General features: G+C 44.4%; 1 protein-coding gene across 1 annotated transcript in view; it reads left to right on the top strand.

Moving 5' to 3' along the window:
- The window catches only part of LOC106814891 (supervillin-like), a 43,421-nt gene extending 26,354 nt beyond the window's left edge, over window positions 1–17,067 (top strand). The window contains exons 8-13 of the mRNA XM_014819267.1: window positions 4,413–4,523; window positions 5,954–6,080; window positions 13,677–13,890; window positions 14,361–14,429; window positions 14,704–14,974; window positions 16,977–17,067. Coding sequence (XP_014674753.1) covers window positions 4,413–4,523; window positions 5,954–6,080; window positions 13,677–13,890; window positions 14,361–14,429; window positions 14,704–14,974; window positions 16,977–17,067 — 883 coding nt within the window. The remainder of the gene's footprint in view (window positions 1–4,412; window positions 4,524–5,953; window positions 6,081–13,676; window positions 13,891–14,360; window positions 14,430–14,703; window positions 14,975–16,976) is intronic.
- The last annotated feature ends 1,073 nt before the right edge of the window (window positions 17,068–18,140 follow it).

Raw genomic sequence — 18,140 nt, forward strand, 5'->3', positions numbered from 1 at the left:
GTAGGGGGATACCATGCAATAATTCAAATATAGGGTGTCTGCATAAATTAACAAGCGTGAGTGAATAAAAACAATTTGTTTGGTTTTTATTCACTTTCTGATTAACACCGCATTGTTTTTTTTTGGTTTTTTTTTTTAATTTCGTGGCAATGTTCTCGTTTGTATGTGCTTAAACATCTCAGTTCTAACCTTTCTGAATGATCTGTAGTCTTATACATGCATTCTCACACAGGAGTGAGAAAGCCAGGGGTTCGCCGGTCCGCTTTTCCTAAGTTCGTGCAACGCAGCGAATACACTACTGGGAAGAAGCCGCTATGCAAGTGGAGCAGACCGAAGTCCATAACTTAACATGACGAACCTGTTAAAGGTTATTCACTCTGAGCAACAGAAAATCCGAAGGTACACTCAGCAAAAGCAATATATTGTTGTCGGCTGCCAATTGGCGCTGGAAATCGAAATCTATTTAAGTCAATGAGGAATTCAATGTTTCGATAGAATGCATGCAAATATTTGCCGCGGAGAAAAGAACCGGCGGCTGCTATCGATGACTGTTGATAATGTTGGGTTGGACGAACGCCGGACAAGCTTTGACTGTTCCTGTTCCTTGTGCTTTGATTCTACCAGAACAGCGTGTGGCCAGAATCGGCTGATAAGAAGAAGTGGAGAACACCGATACGCAAGACACGCGATAGCCTTAGTGCAGCTGGTAGACCCCTAAATGACTGCCTGCTACCAGTCAGGCTGCTACATCACAGTTGTGCTCGCATCACCATTCTGTGACGCTCCGATCTTTCCTTCCGCCAATCGTAAACAATTTGCCCGTGCGACAATGATGAAACAATTCGACTGCGAACGACATCTAGTGTGAACTTTTGAGCGCGGCGCGTGCCAGGCGGGCGCCTGGCGGCGACCCGTACAACGGTGTGACGCCGGGCTGCCGCCCGATGAATCACGAGTGTATTATTACAGGCGGGTAAAACATACACAGGGACGAGATGAGCGATTGGCTCGTTCAAACCTCCGGAGGTGCGCGGTATCGCTCCGTGAGGCTCAAAATAGCTCCGGTAAAATTTTTGACAGAGAGCTGATTTTCTTCCCAGACTTAAAAAAAAGCTCCAGGAGAAAAAAAAAGTAATAACAGATTTTTCCCCTGACCAAATTTTTCCTGACGATATTTCTCCCGGACATTTTTTTAATTTTTCCCTGACATAATTTTTCCCCTGACTTCCATGACATCAGCGCGTGTTATTATAGGTCTTATTATAGTACTCCCAATATCGATCACAAGGTGTGTATGAGTTTACACTGTTACAGTTACAGTCTATATTATACGACCTGATACATTTTCTGTGCGTGTACTTGCATCGTATATCAATATCTTCTTGAAGGGCTAAAGGTAGAGAGATACCGTCTACGAAGGTAGCTGAAGCACGGTAAGCGTGTTTCCTGATGCAGGCATCGAAAGCTCGGTGAACAGCGAGATTTTGACTCGTCTGAGACGCTCATTCCGAGAATAACAGAAGAGGCGAGCGCACATTCTGCCCATACTCATTCGTTTTGTCAGCCTAGATCGCAGTCACCCGAAAGACGGCAAGCACATATCATACTTCGACTCGCTGGTTGGCGCTGAAGACCCAGCAGTCGACCCGCATTACCTTGCCGACCGCCAACTCACGGCGCCAGAGAAATGACAGCTTTGAAGCGGTTCTTCCGCTGCAACGAGCAGAACCGTTAGCAAGGGTGCAGAAGGTTGTTGGAGCTGAAGACCAGTGACGCTTGATGCAGTGAAGGCACCAGAATCTTCGAAGAACGTGACAGGTGATGCGTGAGGAGAGAGACATCGCAAATGATCTGCAGGGAAGTGGGTAGAGCAAACGAGTGGAGGAAAGGAGCGCAGGAGCAGCAGGGAGGAGAGGAGGAGGAGGAGGGAGGAGCGAGGAGGCAGGTCGAGGAGTGATGCGAAAGGGGAAGGAGAAGGGAGGAGGAGGCAGGGGGGAAGGAGGAAGAGGAGAGATGGGTGAGGAGGAGAGTTGGAGGTAGGAGGAGGATGAGCAACTTGAGGGAAAAGCTAGGAGGGGTGGGTCGGGGTGTAAATGATTGTTATATATAATGGTTGTGGCTGGCGGGAGTGTCGGCGTGGGAATGGGGAGGCCAGACAGGTGCGCAGGGTGTGGGACGGAGGTGAGTCGATGGAACTGTGTGCCAGGATAGTGGGTGGAGAGGTTGTCTACATTAATTTACAGTTTGCACCTGAGACCTTTCCGGGGAGTATTGCATATCGTGCACTACTTTTCACTCAAATTAGCGCTCAAGCATGCTTCACTTTGGCTTTGAAGTGCAATACATGAACGAGACGCGACGCAGAGAAGGCAGTCACTACAATTTAGAACGAGATGTGTTTGCCAAAAAATGCCGTTGAACGGTGTGGCTTGCATGCTTTCAGCCGGTCGTGGATAGGTTCTGCCGTACACAATTGGTTTCGCAGATAAGATTACAATTTTACATCCCCATGCAAGCACTCACTCTCCCTCAGGCTGTTCATGCTTGGCACACCTCACGAGGAAAATCCTCAAATTGATTACCACCCATTAATCTCTCCATAATACGTGTAACCGTTGTGAGAGGGTGTTCTTGCATTTGAACAACTTGTTTTTCCGTTACAAGAATACAAATGAACGGGTACTTGAATACAATGATCGCACATCTCACGTTACCATGCAAGCTGTATAGAAAAATGCTGGTCTGCGATGTAGAACTTGTTATAAGCTGTCTGGTTTGAAACGCCCTGGGGTGGAACTTTTTTATCACTTGGCTCAAACAATGGTGTGCTAAACTCACTGGTAGCACCCACCGCTCTTACCAACCTGTTTTCCTCGCTTTCTGAAACACTAATTAGTAACAAAGAAAAACTTAAACTGGCGCTACTGCTAGCCTGGCACTGACGATGGAGCATTTGAGGCCAGGTGGCGCTACTGACGGTTATCTGAAGCCAGGTATGGCACCACTGTCGATAGCCACATACAAAATACAATATACATATACAATGAAACCCGTATATCAGGATAACACACAAAAAATGCCAAAAGTGTGTTTTAGAGACAGCTGAATTACTGTATGGCTGGCACTCGAGGGATATGTCAAAAGTGCCCTTTATAACGGCCGACTATTCTGTAGGGGTGGACGCTAACACAGGTTAAAAAATCATACTAACGATTCCTAATAACGATATATACACGAAATAACCCTCTCGCCGGCATAAACACACGCACGCGCGATTAATTGTTGAACAACCTTGCCACTGGCACACATACACGTATATTGTACTGCAAAATAAAGCAAACCCTTCCCTTATCTCTACGTGCCGCGCGTTCTATTTCTCGATCGACTTTTTTAAGTAGTTTTATCGGTCGTGACAACATCCTGGTTGCTTCTGTTACGTGATTGGTCGGCCGCTTGCGCGGTTCCGCCTGCATGCTCACGCGGCAGCAACAGCAACAGCAGCGGCAGCAGCAGCAGCAGCAGCGGCAGCAGCGGTAGCAGCAGCAGCAGCAGCAGCGGCTGCACCTCGCGCTATTCGTTCTTTCTTGAATCGCGCGTTTACTAGCACTGCCATGTTCTGGCGTTCGCTGGCACGGCGCCAAGATCCCTCTAAGTATTACACGCTAGCTGGCGTGTTGTTGATGGGTCGTATGTCATGGTTGGTTGTAGGGATTTAGTAGTAGCTGCAGCACCATCAATGCGAGACCACACCGGCAACCTGTTTTCTATTTACCCGAAGGCGACCCCTGTCGGCCTGCTCGTGACGTTCGGCTGTGCAATTTAATTTTTTTTTTTACACAATTTGTAATTGGTTATAATGATTTTCGCCATAGTGCTTAAATCTCTTAGGGAAATTTGCGAGGTTATATTTATTGGCCGCTCGTGGTGCATCATAAACTGATTCGCGGTGCAGATTAAACCTGAGGGTTTTATTACTTGTGGGCGTGCATCTAATATAGCGATTCAACGCACATGTGCTTTCGGTGGTGGCACACGGGAAAGAAAGCGTACGAAGCTATAATAATATGTAAGAATGTGACGCGATATTTCACTGTCGTGGCGCTAAAACAAGACTGCATTGAATCCGCTGTTATGCTCCCGCTGTTAACAGCCACCGCTTTTCCGTATAAGCTGGCAGTTATTGCTAGCCCCGCGAAGCTGCAAAATAAAGTGTGCATGACGTCACGTGTGCGCAGCATCCGTGGCTATATTTATCGTAAACGCTTACTGATGCTGCAGCGATCGCAGCCCTAAATTCACCGCCGCGCTGAAATCCTAGATTGAGACGCTCTGCTAGCTGTTAGCGGATATTTCCTGCTCGGAGCGGAAAACCAGTGAGTGTAAATCAGCGAGCGCTTGTATAACTTCTGCAGAGCCGGGCCGACGTTAACGGAGTCTCGTCGTTGTGGCAGCAAGGTGATGGAGGCGGACGACAACGAGGGGTCGCCACCGGCGACCAACTGCAGCACTCCGCTGCAGCAGAGGTAGGTCACGTGTCGAGGCCCGTCACCCGGTCGCGAAACGGTATCGGACGTCGTTTAATCTATGACGTAGTAGGCGTACTAACGAATAGAGTCTACATGACGTTACCCCTGCAGACCCACTGCTACTAAAAAGTTGTTGATTTATTAAATTATTTTTTCTGGGCTTGCAAACGGGGGGGGCGTACGACGGCTCCGCCCTATGCTGGATACGTCACTGAGTCACGTGTCGATGCCGTCACTCGGTCGCGTCGTCGGCGAAACGATATCGGTCGTCGTCCCGGGGGTGAGGGTGGGGAGTCGTCCCGGGGGTGAGGGTGGGGGGTCGAATCACGCGCTGGGCCAGCCCTTCTTTGCGTTTATATTATATCTGGCACTGTCAGAGGCGCGTGATGCCTGCCGCTCATGCTTGTTTGCGCGGTGGGTACAGATCCTGTGCGGGTGCGGGTAGGCACTCGATGCAACTCACTGAACCGAGGTCTGTGTTTAGATGTGCGTATGCTGCGTACAACTGCGTATCAGGGTGACAAAATATAAAAATATAAATAATATAAATAATATAAAACATATAAATAACATCCGTGCAAAAAAAAACGAACGAGCTTCGAACTGTTGGCATTTCTCGTGTCTCTGGACAAGAAACGGAAGTGCGCATGTGCAGGCGGATGCGACCTCGGTTCAGTGTGTTGCATCGAGTGCCTGTACCGCCTGTGCGTGCCATATACCACGTATTCTACCGCGAGTCTCTGGCAGTACACGCTAACGAGGAGTGCGCAGCAGATGTTACGCTCTCACCGCGTGACTCGAAACTCTAAGCCTTGTGTTGTGCTGCTTCCACGCACAGAGCGCCATCTATATGCCCAGCCCTCCTAAAATACCGTGCAAAAATAACACCGACGTTGTACGATTGGTTCGTGCTGTTTGTCTTGACGGTATATTATTAGCCGTAGCCTTGTGCTCGAGTTTACGTTTCCGCTTATACTTGATGTTATTATTGACGTTATGAGTAGATTTTCACGATCGTTTTAATCACATTTTACTAGTCTAACTATTGCATCGTCAGCTCATCAGTTTTTCAATGCTAAATTTACTACCTACTCCAAATTCAAAAATCAACACTATACTGACTGAATAACTTGGTTGGCAACAATATATATCTTTACATTGCGTATGGACCATCCGTGAAATTTCTTCACCCTAGGGTCTTTGCCACCACAATGTGTGATACCACCATAGAAATAGATAGATAACCATCTATCTATCTATCTATTGGTTATCTATCTATTTCTATGGATACCAAACACACATGTTAATTCTTTCTGCATGAATTAAAGAAGCTACATTTCAGCACCCAGTAATGCACATCTGCACATGTTGAGGAAATGCGAATAAGTTGTTTTTCTGTAAATGTTCACTGTATTCGTGTATTACAGGCTGGCTTTGCTCGAGAAGCAAGGAAATGAGGGCTGGAAAAAACGGGTAAAGCAACCAGACTTGGGCTGCATTACTAACGTGACGTTGCCATCTGGAGAGGAAGTACCCGTTCATCTCAGGGGAAAGGTGCGTGGAACTTGTATGGGTAATAAGCACATCGTATCTTCTCACTCGCCTACCATACACAGCCAGAAATATCCCATCCACGTCATGTGATTCCTTTTGTCACTGGTCCACGCCAGTGGCGGAGCTAGGATTTTTTCAGGCGGGGGGCACTGGGGGGCCTTACTTTTCGTGGGGGACAATATGATAATTTTCTTGTATTTATACTGTTACTCGACGGGCATTGTTTTAATTCAATTTTTTTTTATCAGCGATGAAATTTTTGAGGTGGGGGGGCGACTAGAAATTGTGGGGGGGTTTGTGTTGGCTCCCCGCCAGCCCCCCCTGCCGTCAGCTAGCCCCTGGTCCGCGCGAGTAAACCTGACCAGAAATCACAGTGCGGGGCGTAATTTTTGCAGGCTGTGCTCTAAATTCTGACGTGGAGGTGCACGCGTTTTGGAGAATGTTATGCAGTTGCTTATAATTCGTAGTGCAGATTATTACTTAAGGTGTTTACCCCGCCACTTTTAATGGTGTTGATAACCTAACCGTTATCTGGCTTGAGAACAGCAACTGGTCAGAGAACGATAAAATGTAGTTAGAACGTTCGTATTACACAAACTGCAGTTTGATACTCTTATTGTATTTTTGGATTAAAACCTTGCAAAATTTTATTCTTGTCAAACCAGTTGTAGTCGTGCATTAAGTGTGTAACAACTATGAAATCAAAATGGCATTACATTCACTAGTAGAAGAGGGTCAGAAAAACTCTACGTGATTATGATTTCTGAATTGTCCTAATTTGATCTACATTAGATTGCGTTTTTCACATTTCACAAGCTGTCGTATCTGCCTATGTATGCGGTCGCAGAATATCCGACACTTCCTTTTACTGTCTGGTGTCATGGTCTGTTGTGAGCCTTGACCTCTGCACTACTGGTGACGGCTTCGTGTCGATCTCTCTGTAGAGTGTCCATCGAGTCGCTTGTCTCGAGCTCGAGACGTCAGCAGGAGGGCTGGAAAAGAGGGCGGAGGGCGAGACAGTGGAAGTTTTTACGGTCGGCGGCAAGATGCGGCCTGACGATTTGACCGGACTCGCCGCCGACGGGCCTACAATTGAGGAGAACAGAAAACGCCCAGCAGAAGGATGTACTGGGTAGCCTGCGCCGCGCAGCCAGAACAGGTGGGGTGTGTTTGCAGGTGAGGAAGAGAAGTAAAGGAGGGATCATAATAATAGGCTGTATATGTGAATAGAAAAGAATTTGTTTATGCACTTCTGATAACACGATTGTTTTTTTTGTTTTTTTAATTCGTGCAATAGTTCTCGTTGTAATTGCTTAAACCATCTCGAGGTTCTAACCTTTCTGATGTGTCTTAGCATGCATTCTCACAAGGAGAGAACCAGGTTCGTGCTTATGGTATGCATACATATAGCTATATGCAAGTGCAGCCGAATCATTAATTGAAATGAGGAACCTGTATAAGGTGTAATAATCTGCAAACAAATCCAAGTAACTCGAAAATATATGTTCAGGCAATAAATTTTATTCAAGGAATTCGCATGTAAAAATATTCGAAAGAACGGCGGCTTGCTTTGATGACTGTTGATAATGTTGGGTGTGTGATTTTACAGACGCGAGTGTGAACTGAAGAAGAAGTGAGAAAACGATACGCAAAAGGATAGCTAGTGCAGCTGTAAAGACGCCTAACTGTACTGCTGCTACGAATCTAGCTGCTAGCATAAAGTGTGTCTCATCACTTGTGACGTGCCGATCTTTCCTTCTGCCAATGATAACATTTCCCGTGCGAAATGTGCAAAAAAAAAAAAAATTTCGCACTGCGAACGCAATATAGTGTGACTTTTGAAGGTGGCCAGCGTGCGTGTACTTGCATCGTAATCATATCTTCTTTGAAGCGCTAAAGGTAGAAGTACCGTGCTACGAAGGTAGCTGAGCCACGTAAGCGTGTTTCCTGATGTTGCAATCGAAGGTGAACAGGGATTTTGATGCTATCATGCCGAAAACGGGGGCCACCTACCGTGTGGCACCCGGGGCATAAAGACGGGGCACATATCATACTTCGACTCCGTGGTTGGCGGCTGAAGACACGCGGCGGACGTCGCTTAGCTTGCGCCACGGATACATGACAGCTTTTGAGAGTTCTTCGTGAGCAACCGAGTCAGAGGTTGTGGGAGCTGGAAGACAGTGACTTGCTGCAGTTGAGACAGAATCGATGACAGTGGCGGTGTAGGAGAAGGAAATCGCAATGATATGGCAGGAAGTGGGTAGAGCACGAGTGAGGAAAGGGAGGAGCGCGGAGGAGGAGGAAGGAGGAGAGGGGAAGGAGGAGGAGGGGAGAGGAGGGAAGAGAAGGAGGGAGGAGGAGGAGGAAAGGAAGAGGAGGAGGAGGATGGAGAGAGGAGGAGGCGGAGGGCACAGGCGAGGGAAAGTAGGAGGGGTGGTGGTGAATGTTGGTAGGAGTACTGGTGTAGGATGGCCAACAGGGGAAGCAAAGGGAGTGATGGACGATAGTGGGTGAGAGGTTGTCTACATAATATAGAGGAGACGTTTTCACGCTGAGAGCCGGTTGCTTCTGGAGGTATTGCATACGTGGGCACTAGGACAGTTTCACTCAAACATTAGGCGCAAGGCATGCCTCACTTTGTCTTGTGAAGTTGGTGTAGTGCACTACATGAATGAACGCGGTCTTCAGAGAAGCAGTCACTCTCAATTTTAGAAGAGTTGTGTTTGTACAAAATGCTGTAAGCGTGTGTTGCATGCTGTTAGCGTCGTGGATAGGTTTCTGCTCACAATTGTTTCGCAGATAAGATTACAATTTACATCCGCCATGCAAGCAATCACTCTCCCCCTCAGGCTGTTATGCTTGGCACACCTTGCAGCAGGAAAATGGCCTCACATGATTTCCGCAGCCATAATCTGCTTCCATAATAAAGTGTCACTGTTGTGAGAGGGTTTCTTGAAATTTGAAGCACTTGTTCCGGTTCCAGGAGAATACAATGAACGGGTACTTGAATACAATGATCGCTACATTCACGTTCCGCGTTCAATGCTGTAATAGAGAAAATGCTGGTCTGCGATGTAGAACTTGTGTATAAGCTGTTGGTATTAGAGCGACGGCCTGGGTGGAAGCTGTTGTGGTTATGCAGCTGTGGTCAACATATGGTGTGCTAAATCGTTGCGCTTGGTAGGCACCAGGTGCTGTCTGGTTAGCAACCTGTTTTCTGCTCGTTTCTGTTTAACACTTGCATTTAAGTATACAATGAAAAACTTATACTGTCGCTTGACCTTGCGTTAAGCTCTTGCTACTGATTAGTATTTGTGTAGCCATTTTGTATGCACAGGTGTTTCGTTTTCTTTACTGAAGGTTTTATTTGGAAGCCTAGGCATGGGAATGTGCACATCTGTCGATTTAGTCATTTATCATATATATACTATGATATCATATTATCAAGCGATAACTCTGGTATATCTGTGATATATACTCACAAATTTGCCAAAGTGTTTTTATTGTAGATCAGCTGTATATTAGCTGTAGTTGAGTCTGGCACTCGAGTGTATTATGTGCGTATTAAAGTGTCGTTTGATTATTATTCGGCTCGATATCTATTTTGTTAGGGTGTGGGCCGCTATATGATTATCAGGTGTTAAATAGAATTTTCATATTTATCTGAATCTAATCTAGTTCGATGTCTCCTCTCATTATTGGCGTAATGGGTTATTATATGGGAAGGTTAGGTATAAGGTTGAGACTGTTGTTGGCTAGGAAGGTTTGTTTTGACGCGTGTGTTGTGTGTTTGTTTTGTGTTTTGTTGCGTTGTGTTTGGTTGTGTACAGCCTATTAGCTGATAAAATGTTAGTTTTTGATTGGATTTTTGTCTAATTTAATTGATTTCAGTGTATTTAGTCAGATAATGAGGTCTAACTTTATGAATGTTGATGGTATTTTAGTGTGTGGATTCCGATGGTCATTAATAATAAAGTAGGTTTTTCTTATAGGGTATTGTTGGTCAGAAATGGGTAACTTTAGAATTGTGACATTTTGGTCGTCGCCGGATATCAAATTAATTAGTTAATTATTAATAAAAATTTTCACAGGGAGAGGAATTGAGCTGCCTTGGCGGAGCGCTCTGCGCTCGTCCGAATGCTCTAGTTATAAATAAGTTCATCTTAATAAAACACGTGGTAATTACACTGACGTTCAATCACGCACGATCATCCCTGCAGGCTAGCAGTCGTGCGGACCGTGAAGCCACTACGCAAGAAAGCTGGCAGTCGGAATCCGGTAAGGGCACTAGCAGCCCGCAGTGACCTTCAGCTGACCTACGTGGAGTGTGACACGGGCGAGAAGATGATGCGACTCATGCAGAAGGAGAAGAGTGAGTAGCCTTACTAAATGTACTTATATAGAGCTAATAATACCTTTTATTAGCTGTATTTTATTTATTAGTATTATTTATTTATTTTATTTCATTTTAAATTTTATTATTTATTTTATTTTATTTTTAATTTTATTATTAATTATTATATATAAGCTATTATTAATTTTATTTATTAGTATTATTAGCTCTTGATGTGACGTGTATGTATCGCCATATCAAATGTATGTCCAGTATAAGTGACCTATACATGTAACTTTACTACTTTATCGTAACGAACAAGACTTATATGTGACTTATACGTAACTTGTGCTTCAGTTGAGCTGTAGCTCAGTGTGCGATGTCACTGCCGGGGCGCTATTGTCGGGTGATGTAGAATTGTAGGTTTTTGTGAGGTTAACTATAGAGATTTTACATGATGTCATCTCACAGCTCGTGTTGAGCGGCCCTTTTGACCACACTAACTAGTAGGTTGTAGTTTTGCATGTGTTAATTCATAACCAACCTTACAGCATAATGGCATCGGGCAATACGTGGGTCTCCCTTCTATGTGGGGTATTAAAGTGGCTGTGTGCTCCCACAGAGCCCGCCAAGCCTCCATTTCAAGCGTCTGTAGTTTTGCAAATATGCTGCCTTGCCTTCTCCACTCCTACGTGCGTGCCATGTTGTCATGGCGTTCACACTCCAGTAAATACGTTATACTCGTGATTAGCACTGACAGGAGCCGATTACCGATAATCAATCGATAATCAATAATGGCGATGGTATTAGGTGTGTTAATTTATTAGTGGGCTGTTAGTGAGTAATTAAGCCAGCAAAAAGCTATTTTAGGCTTTTTGTTTTTTATGTGCGCGTGCTGTTGAATGCTGTTATGATAAAATTTGTTGGCTTGTGGTAACCTTGATGTGCCAAGCTTGAAGGTCATATTACTGTCTTCCGAAATTGCAGTACCAGTTGTTTTTGTGATTAAGTTTCATAGCTTGCGTTCACGCAAAAGAGCTCACGACATTCCTTGCATGCCTCTCACAACTAACACTTTCAAATTTTTTCAAGGAGAAACGGTGTTTTTAAGTAGAAATATTTGAGCGCAGCTGTTCATGAGTATGATTAATCAGGCTATCATTCAACATGCACACAATTAGAAACTAATGCTAAACAGTTCGATTTGTGTTCACATTATGGCGACTCTTATAACTTATGGACTATAAGGTTAGGCGGCAGATAATTCCAAATTGTTTCAGAAACATGTGGTGCAAGTAGGTGCAACAACAAAACTCAGAGCAATATGCCTTTTTTTTCGTAGTAGCGATAATGATGATGATGATGACGAAGACGACGACGGTGACAGTGACAGATCGAAATAATGGTGGGGCTGGGGTTATCATGATAATGATGATGTATAATAGTGATGTATAGATGGTGGTAGAGGTGACAATGTTGATGCTGGAGTGATGATGTAGTGGTTTCAGTGATGTTTGGTGTGATATATTCTAATGATGATTGTTGGTGACTGTGACTGTGATGGTGGTGGTGGTGGGAGGTAATGATGCTGATGCTGACGTTGAGGTGATCTGTTTTATCTACAGTCGCTGCTAAAGCACAGTACGCCGAAGCTGCATTGGCTGGGCTGGCCAGCACCGAGGACTTCAGCAGTGTGTCGCTGCGTAATACTGCCAACACTCCACGCTCCACGCCCTACAAGGCTATCAACTTGGTGATGGTGAAAGGCAGACGACACGTGCAGACGCGGCTGGTAGAACCCGTGGCAGCGTCACTCAACCACGGCGACTGCTTCATCCTCGTCACATCGTCTCAGGTCTTCCTTTGGCTCGGCGAATTCAGCAACCGCATCGAGAGAGCGAAGGTAGTGACGCTGACCCTGCAAGCGGCTAACTTACAGGGCGATGCTGTGTACAGGTTATCCTCCAGGGAAATACGGTTAAAACTGTATTATGGTCGCACAACGTGAAATACCGAAAGCGTCTTTTATAGACAGTTATAGATTTTATTCTGTGACTGACGACCAAAGAAAATACCGAAAGTGTCTTTATATGGACAGGTGTCTGATCTATATAAGGTGATTTTACTCTACAATAGCCAATCAACGAAAATTATAAGTGTACCCTTGAGACTTTTTAGACTTTAGGTGTCCTTTCCACAGAGATAACTGCTAATTAAATTCAGGTTTGGCTGTATTCGAGTGCCCACACCAAAAAGGACGTGTAATTATCAATTCTTGATATCCTCTGTACTGCCTTTGCTGGCTGTGCATAAATCAAGTAACTCGTTTCTCATTACTCATAGTAGGTGATGAACTATTAGATTATTCACACAGTTGCTACGCGTCCGGTCATCAATTACAAAGCTCAGCACAGATTCCCAAATCCACCTCACGATTAGGCCACGCCCCCATTTCAAATCATGTTGATTTTTACTAGATTTACTATTGCTTCAAAAGTTACAAAAACGAATTTCTTTGATAAACTACCTAAATGTAAGTAATATTATGGTAAAAACTTATTGTTTATTGTTTTTTACTGAAAAAATATAGTTGGATTCACATAAGAAATATATGACCGGACGCGTAGCTTGGGAGCTTGGCGTCCGGTAACCGGACGCGTAGCCACAGCCTAGATTATTTAGCTACGCCCCTGGTCCACGCAGAAGTAACACCTGACAGAAATCACGTGCGGCGTAATTTTTGCAGCTGTGCTGTAATTCTGACTAGTGCAGCGTTTTTGGAGAATGTTATGCATTACTTTAAAGCGTAGTGCAGTTAATTACTGAAGTGTTTCCCCCCCACTTTTATGGCCATTGAATTACCTACCGTTATTGCTTGAGTAACAGCAACTGTCTAGAGTAACGATAAAATGTATTAGAACCTTCGTATTCACCAAAACATGCAAGTTTGATTACCTTCATTGTATTTTCATTAAAACCTTGCAAAATTTATTCTTGTCATCCAGTTGTAGTCGTGCATGATTGAGTGTGTAAACAACTATGAAACACAAATGCATACATCACTGGTACAAGAGGGTCAGAAAAACTTCTACTGGATTATGATTCTGATTCCTAAATTTGATCACATTAATGCCGTTTTCACATTCACAACTTCGTATTCTCATATTATCGGTCCACAATCCACACTTCTTTTACTTCTGGCTCATGTCTGTTTGAGCCTTGACCTCTGCCTGACTGGTGACCTTGGTTCTTCTCTCTCGTAGAGTGTCATCGATCGTCTGTCTCAGCTCGAGACGTCACAGGAGGGCTGGAAACAGAGGCGGCCAGAGCGAGACAGTGCGCAGTTTACAGTCGCCGGCAAGATGGGCCTGACCTTTGACACAAGCTCGCCGCCGACGACGCCTAACAGATTGAGGAAGAACAAGAAAACGCCCCCGCAGAAGGTGTACATGGGTAGCCGCCCGCGCAGTCAGACAGGTGGGTGTGTTGCAGGGTGAGGGAAGCAAGAGTAAAGGGTAGGATAATAATAATAGGCTGTATGCACAACAAGCGTGAATAAAAACAATTTGTTTTTATTCACTTCTGATAACAACGATTGTTTTTTTTGTTTTTTTAAATTCGTGGCAATAGTGTCTCGTTTGTATGTGCTTAAACCATCTCAGTCTAACCTTTCTGATGTGTCTTATACATGCATTCTCACACAGGAGAGAAAGCAGGTTCGTGCTTATGTATGCATACATATAGCTATATGCAAGTGCAGACCGAATCATTAATTAAATGACGGAACCTGTATAAGGTTATCACTCTGCAAACAAAATCCAAGTACACGTAGAAAATATATGTGTCAGGCAAAAAAATTTATCAAGGAAATCAATGTAAAAAATATTCGAAAGAACGGTGGCTTGCTTTGGCGACTGTTGATAATGTTGGGTTGGTGTGATTTACAGACCCGAGTGTGGAACTGAAAGAAGAAGTGAGAACACCGATACGTAAGAGCGATAGCCTTAGTGCAGCTGGTAAGACCCCTAAATGACTGCTGCTATCATTAGCTGCTACATCAAGTGTGTCTCATCACATTTGTGACGGCCGATCTTTCCTTCCGCCAGTCGTAACATTTCCCGTGCGACATGTGAAAAATTCGCACTGCGAACGCACATCTAGTCGTGTCTTTTGAGGTGCCAGCGTACGTGTACTTGCATCGTATATCAATATCTTCTTTGAAGGTGGCTAAAGGTAGAAGATACCGTCTACGAAGGTAGCTGAGCACGGAAGCGTGTTTCCTGATTGCAGATCGAAAGGTGAACAGCGAGATTTTGACTCCTATCATGCCGAAAACAGAGGGCGCCACCTACCGTGTCGCCACCGCAGTGAAAGACGGCAGCACATATCATACTTCGACTCCGCTGGTTGGCGCTGAAGACCCAGCGGCGACCCGCGTTGCCTTGCCGACCACCAATGATGACAGCTTTGAGAAGTTCTTCGTGAGCAAGCAGGAAGGTCAGAGGTTGTTGGAGCTGGAAGACAGCGACCTTGATGCAGTGAAGACAGAATCGAGTGACAGGTGGGTGAGGAGAGAGACATCGCAAATGATCTGCAGGGAAGTGGGTAGAGCAACGAGTGGAGGAAAGGGAGGAGCAGCAGGAGGAGGAGGAGGAGGAGGAGGAGGTGGAGGAGGAAGGGGAAGAGAAGGAGAAGGAGGAGGAGGAGGAAGAGGAGGAGGTAGGATGGAGAGAGGAGGAGGCGGAGGGCACAGGCGAGGGAAAGTAGGAGGGGTGGTGGTGAATGTTGGTAGGAGTACTGGTGTAGGATGGCCAACAGGGGAAGCAAAGGGAGTGATGGACGATAGTGGGTGAGAGGTTGTCTACATAATATAGAGGAGACGTTTTCACGCTGAGAGCCGGTTGCTTCTGGAGGTATTGCATACGTGGGCACTAGGACAGTTTCACTCAAACATTAGGCGCAAGGCATGCCTCACTTTGTCTTGTGAAGTTGGTGTAGTGCACTACATGAATGAACGCGGTCTTCAGAGAAGCAGTCACTCTCAATTTTAGAAGAGTTGTGTTTGTACAAAATGCTGTAAGCGTGTGTTGCATGCTGTTAGCGTCGTGGATAGGTTTCTGCTCACAATTGTTTCGCAGATAAGATTACAATTTACATCCGCCATGCAAGCAATCACTCTCCCCCTCAGGCTGTTATGCTTGGCACACCTTGCAGCAGGAAAATGGCCTCACATGATTTCCGCAGCCATAATCTGCTTCCATAATAAAGTGTCACTGTTGTGAGAGGGTTTCTTGAAATTTGAAGCACTTGTTCCGGTTCCAGGAGAATACAATGAACGGGTACTTGAATACAATGATCGCTACATTCACGTTCCGCGTTCAATGCTGTAATAGAGAAAATGCTGGTCTGCGATGTAGAACTTGTGTATAAGCTGTTGGTATTAGAGCGACGGCCTGGGTGGAAGCTGTTGTGGTTATGCAGCTGTGGTCAACATATGGTGTGCTAAATCGTTGCGCTTGGTAGGCACCAGGTGCTGTCTGGTTAGCAACCTGTTTTCTGCTCGTTTCTGTTTAACACTTGCATTTAAGTATACAATGAAAAACTTATACTGTCGCTTGACCTTGCGTTAAGCTCTTGCTACTGATTAGTATTTGTGTAGCCATTTTGTATGCACAGGTGTTTCGTTTTCTTTACTGAAGGTTTTATTTGGAAGCCTAGGCATGGGAATGTGCACATCTGTCGATTTAGTCATTTATCATATATATACTATGATATCATATTATCAAGCGATAACTCTGGTATATCTGTGATATATACTCACAAATTTGCCAAAGTGTTTTTATTGTAGATCAGCTGTATATTAGCTGTAGTTGAGTCTGGCACTCGAGTGTATTATGTGCGTATTAAAGTGTCGTTTGATTATTATTCGGCTCGATATCTATTTTGTTAGGGTGTGGGCCGCTATATGATTATCAGGTGTTAAATAGAATTTTCATATTTATCTGAATCTAATCTAGTTCGATGTCTCCTCTCATTATTGGCGTAATGGGTTATTATATGGGAAGGTTAGGTATAAGGTTGAGACTGTTGTTGGCTAGGAAGGTTTGTTTTGACGCGTGTGTTGTGTGTTTGTTTTGTGTTTTGTTGCGTTGTGTTTGGTTGTGTACAGCCTATTAGCTGATAAAATGTTAGTTTTTGATTGGATTTTTGTCTAATTTAATTGATTTCAGTGTATTTAGTCAGATAATGAGGTCTAACTTTATGAATGTTGATGGTATTTTAGTGTGTGGATTCCGATGGTCATTAATAATAAAGTAGGTTTTTCTTATAGGGTATTGTTGGTCAGAAATGGGTAACTTTAGAATTGTGACATTTTGGTCGTCGCCGGATATCAAATTAATTAGTTAATTATTAATAAAAATTTTCACAGGGAGAGGAATTGAGCTGCCTTGGTGGAGCGCTTTGCGCTCGTCCGACTGCATCTATTATACATAAGTTCATCTGTAATAAACCACGTGGTAAATATACAACTGACGTTCAATCAGGCCGATCATCCGCTAGAGGCTACAGTTCGGGCGGACCGTGAAGCACTACGAAAGAAGCTGGCAGTCGGAACCCGTGAGGGGCACTACAGCCCGAGTGACCTTCAGCTGACCGTGACGTGGAGTGTGACACGGGCGAGAATGATGAGCGACTCATACGGAAGAGAAGAGGGTAGCCTACTGAATGTACTTTATATATTAGCTATAATACGTTTTATTAGCTGTTTTTATTTATAGTCATTATTTATGTTATTTTATTTCATTTTAAATTTTATTATTATATTTTTTAATATTTTATTTTATTCTTAATTATTATATATAAGCTATTAGTAATTTTATTTATTAGTATTATATAGCCTCTTGATGTGACGTGTATCGCCATGGCTAATGTTGTCCAGTATAAGTGACCTATACTGTAACTTTACTACTTTATCGTAACGAACAAGACTTATACCTGTGATTTATAACGTGACTTGTGCTTCAGTTGAGCTATACTCCGTGTGCGATGTAAGCTGCCGGGTGTATTGTTTCCGGTGATGTGTGATGTTGTATGGTTTTTGTGAGGCTACTAGGAGGATTTTGACGGTGATGTCATCTGACAGCTCGTGTGAGCGGGTTAGAGCCTGTTGACACGACTACCTTAGTAGGTTGGTTAGTTTTGCACTGTGTTTAATTCCATAAACCGAATCTTACAGCATTCATGTGGCACTGGAATCGTGGATCTCCCTCTATGTGGGGTATAACGTGGCTCTGTGCATCCTAGCGGGCCAAGCTCCATTAAGGCGTGTGTTATTTGCAAATTATGGCAAATATGCTGTCTTGCATTCTCCACTCTAAGTGCGTTGCAATGTTGTCATGGGTTACACTCAGAAATACGTTTATAGCTCGTGATCGTCATAGGGACGAGGGGAAGCCGATTTAGATAATCGCAGTCGATAAGTTCAATAAATAGGGATGGGATAGTGTGTTTAATTATTAGTTGGGTCTGTTAGTGATCTTAATTCAGCAAAAAGCTATTTAGGCTATTGTTTTTTGATGTGCGGCGGTGCTGTTGAATGTGGTGTATGAAATAAAATTGTTGCTTGTAGTGGTAACCGTTGATGTGGCGCAAGCTTGCGGGGTCATATTACTGGTTGTGTCCGAAATTGCAGGTACCAGTTGTTTTTGTGATTAAGTGTTAACGAT

The sequence above is a fragment of the Priapulus caudatus genome, unplaced genomic scaffold (assembly GCF_000485595.1).
Source record: "Priapulus caudatus unplaced genomic scaffold, Priapulus_caudatus-5.0.1 Scaffold999, whole genome shotgun sequence".
NCBI lineage: Eukaryota > Metazoa > Priapulida > Priapulimorpha > Priapulimorphida > Priapulidae > Priapulus > Priapulus caudatus.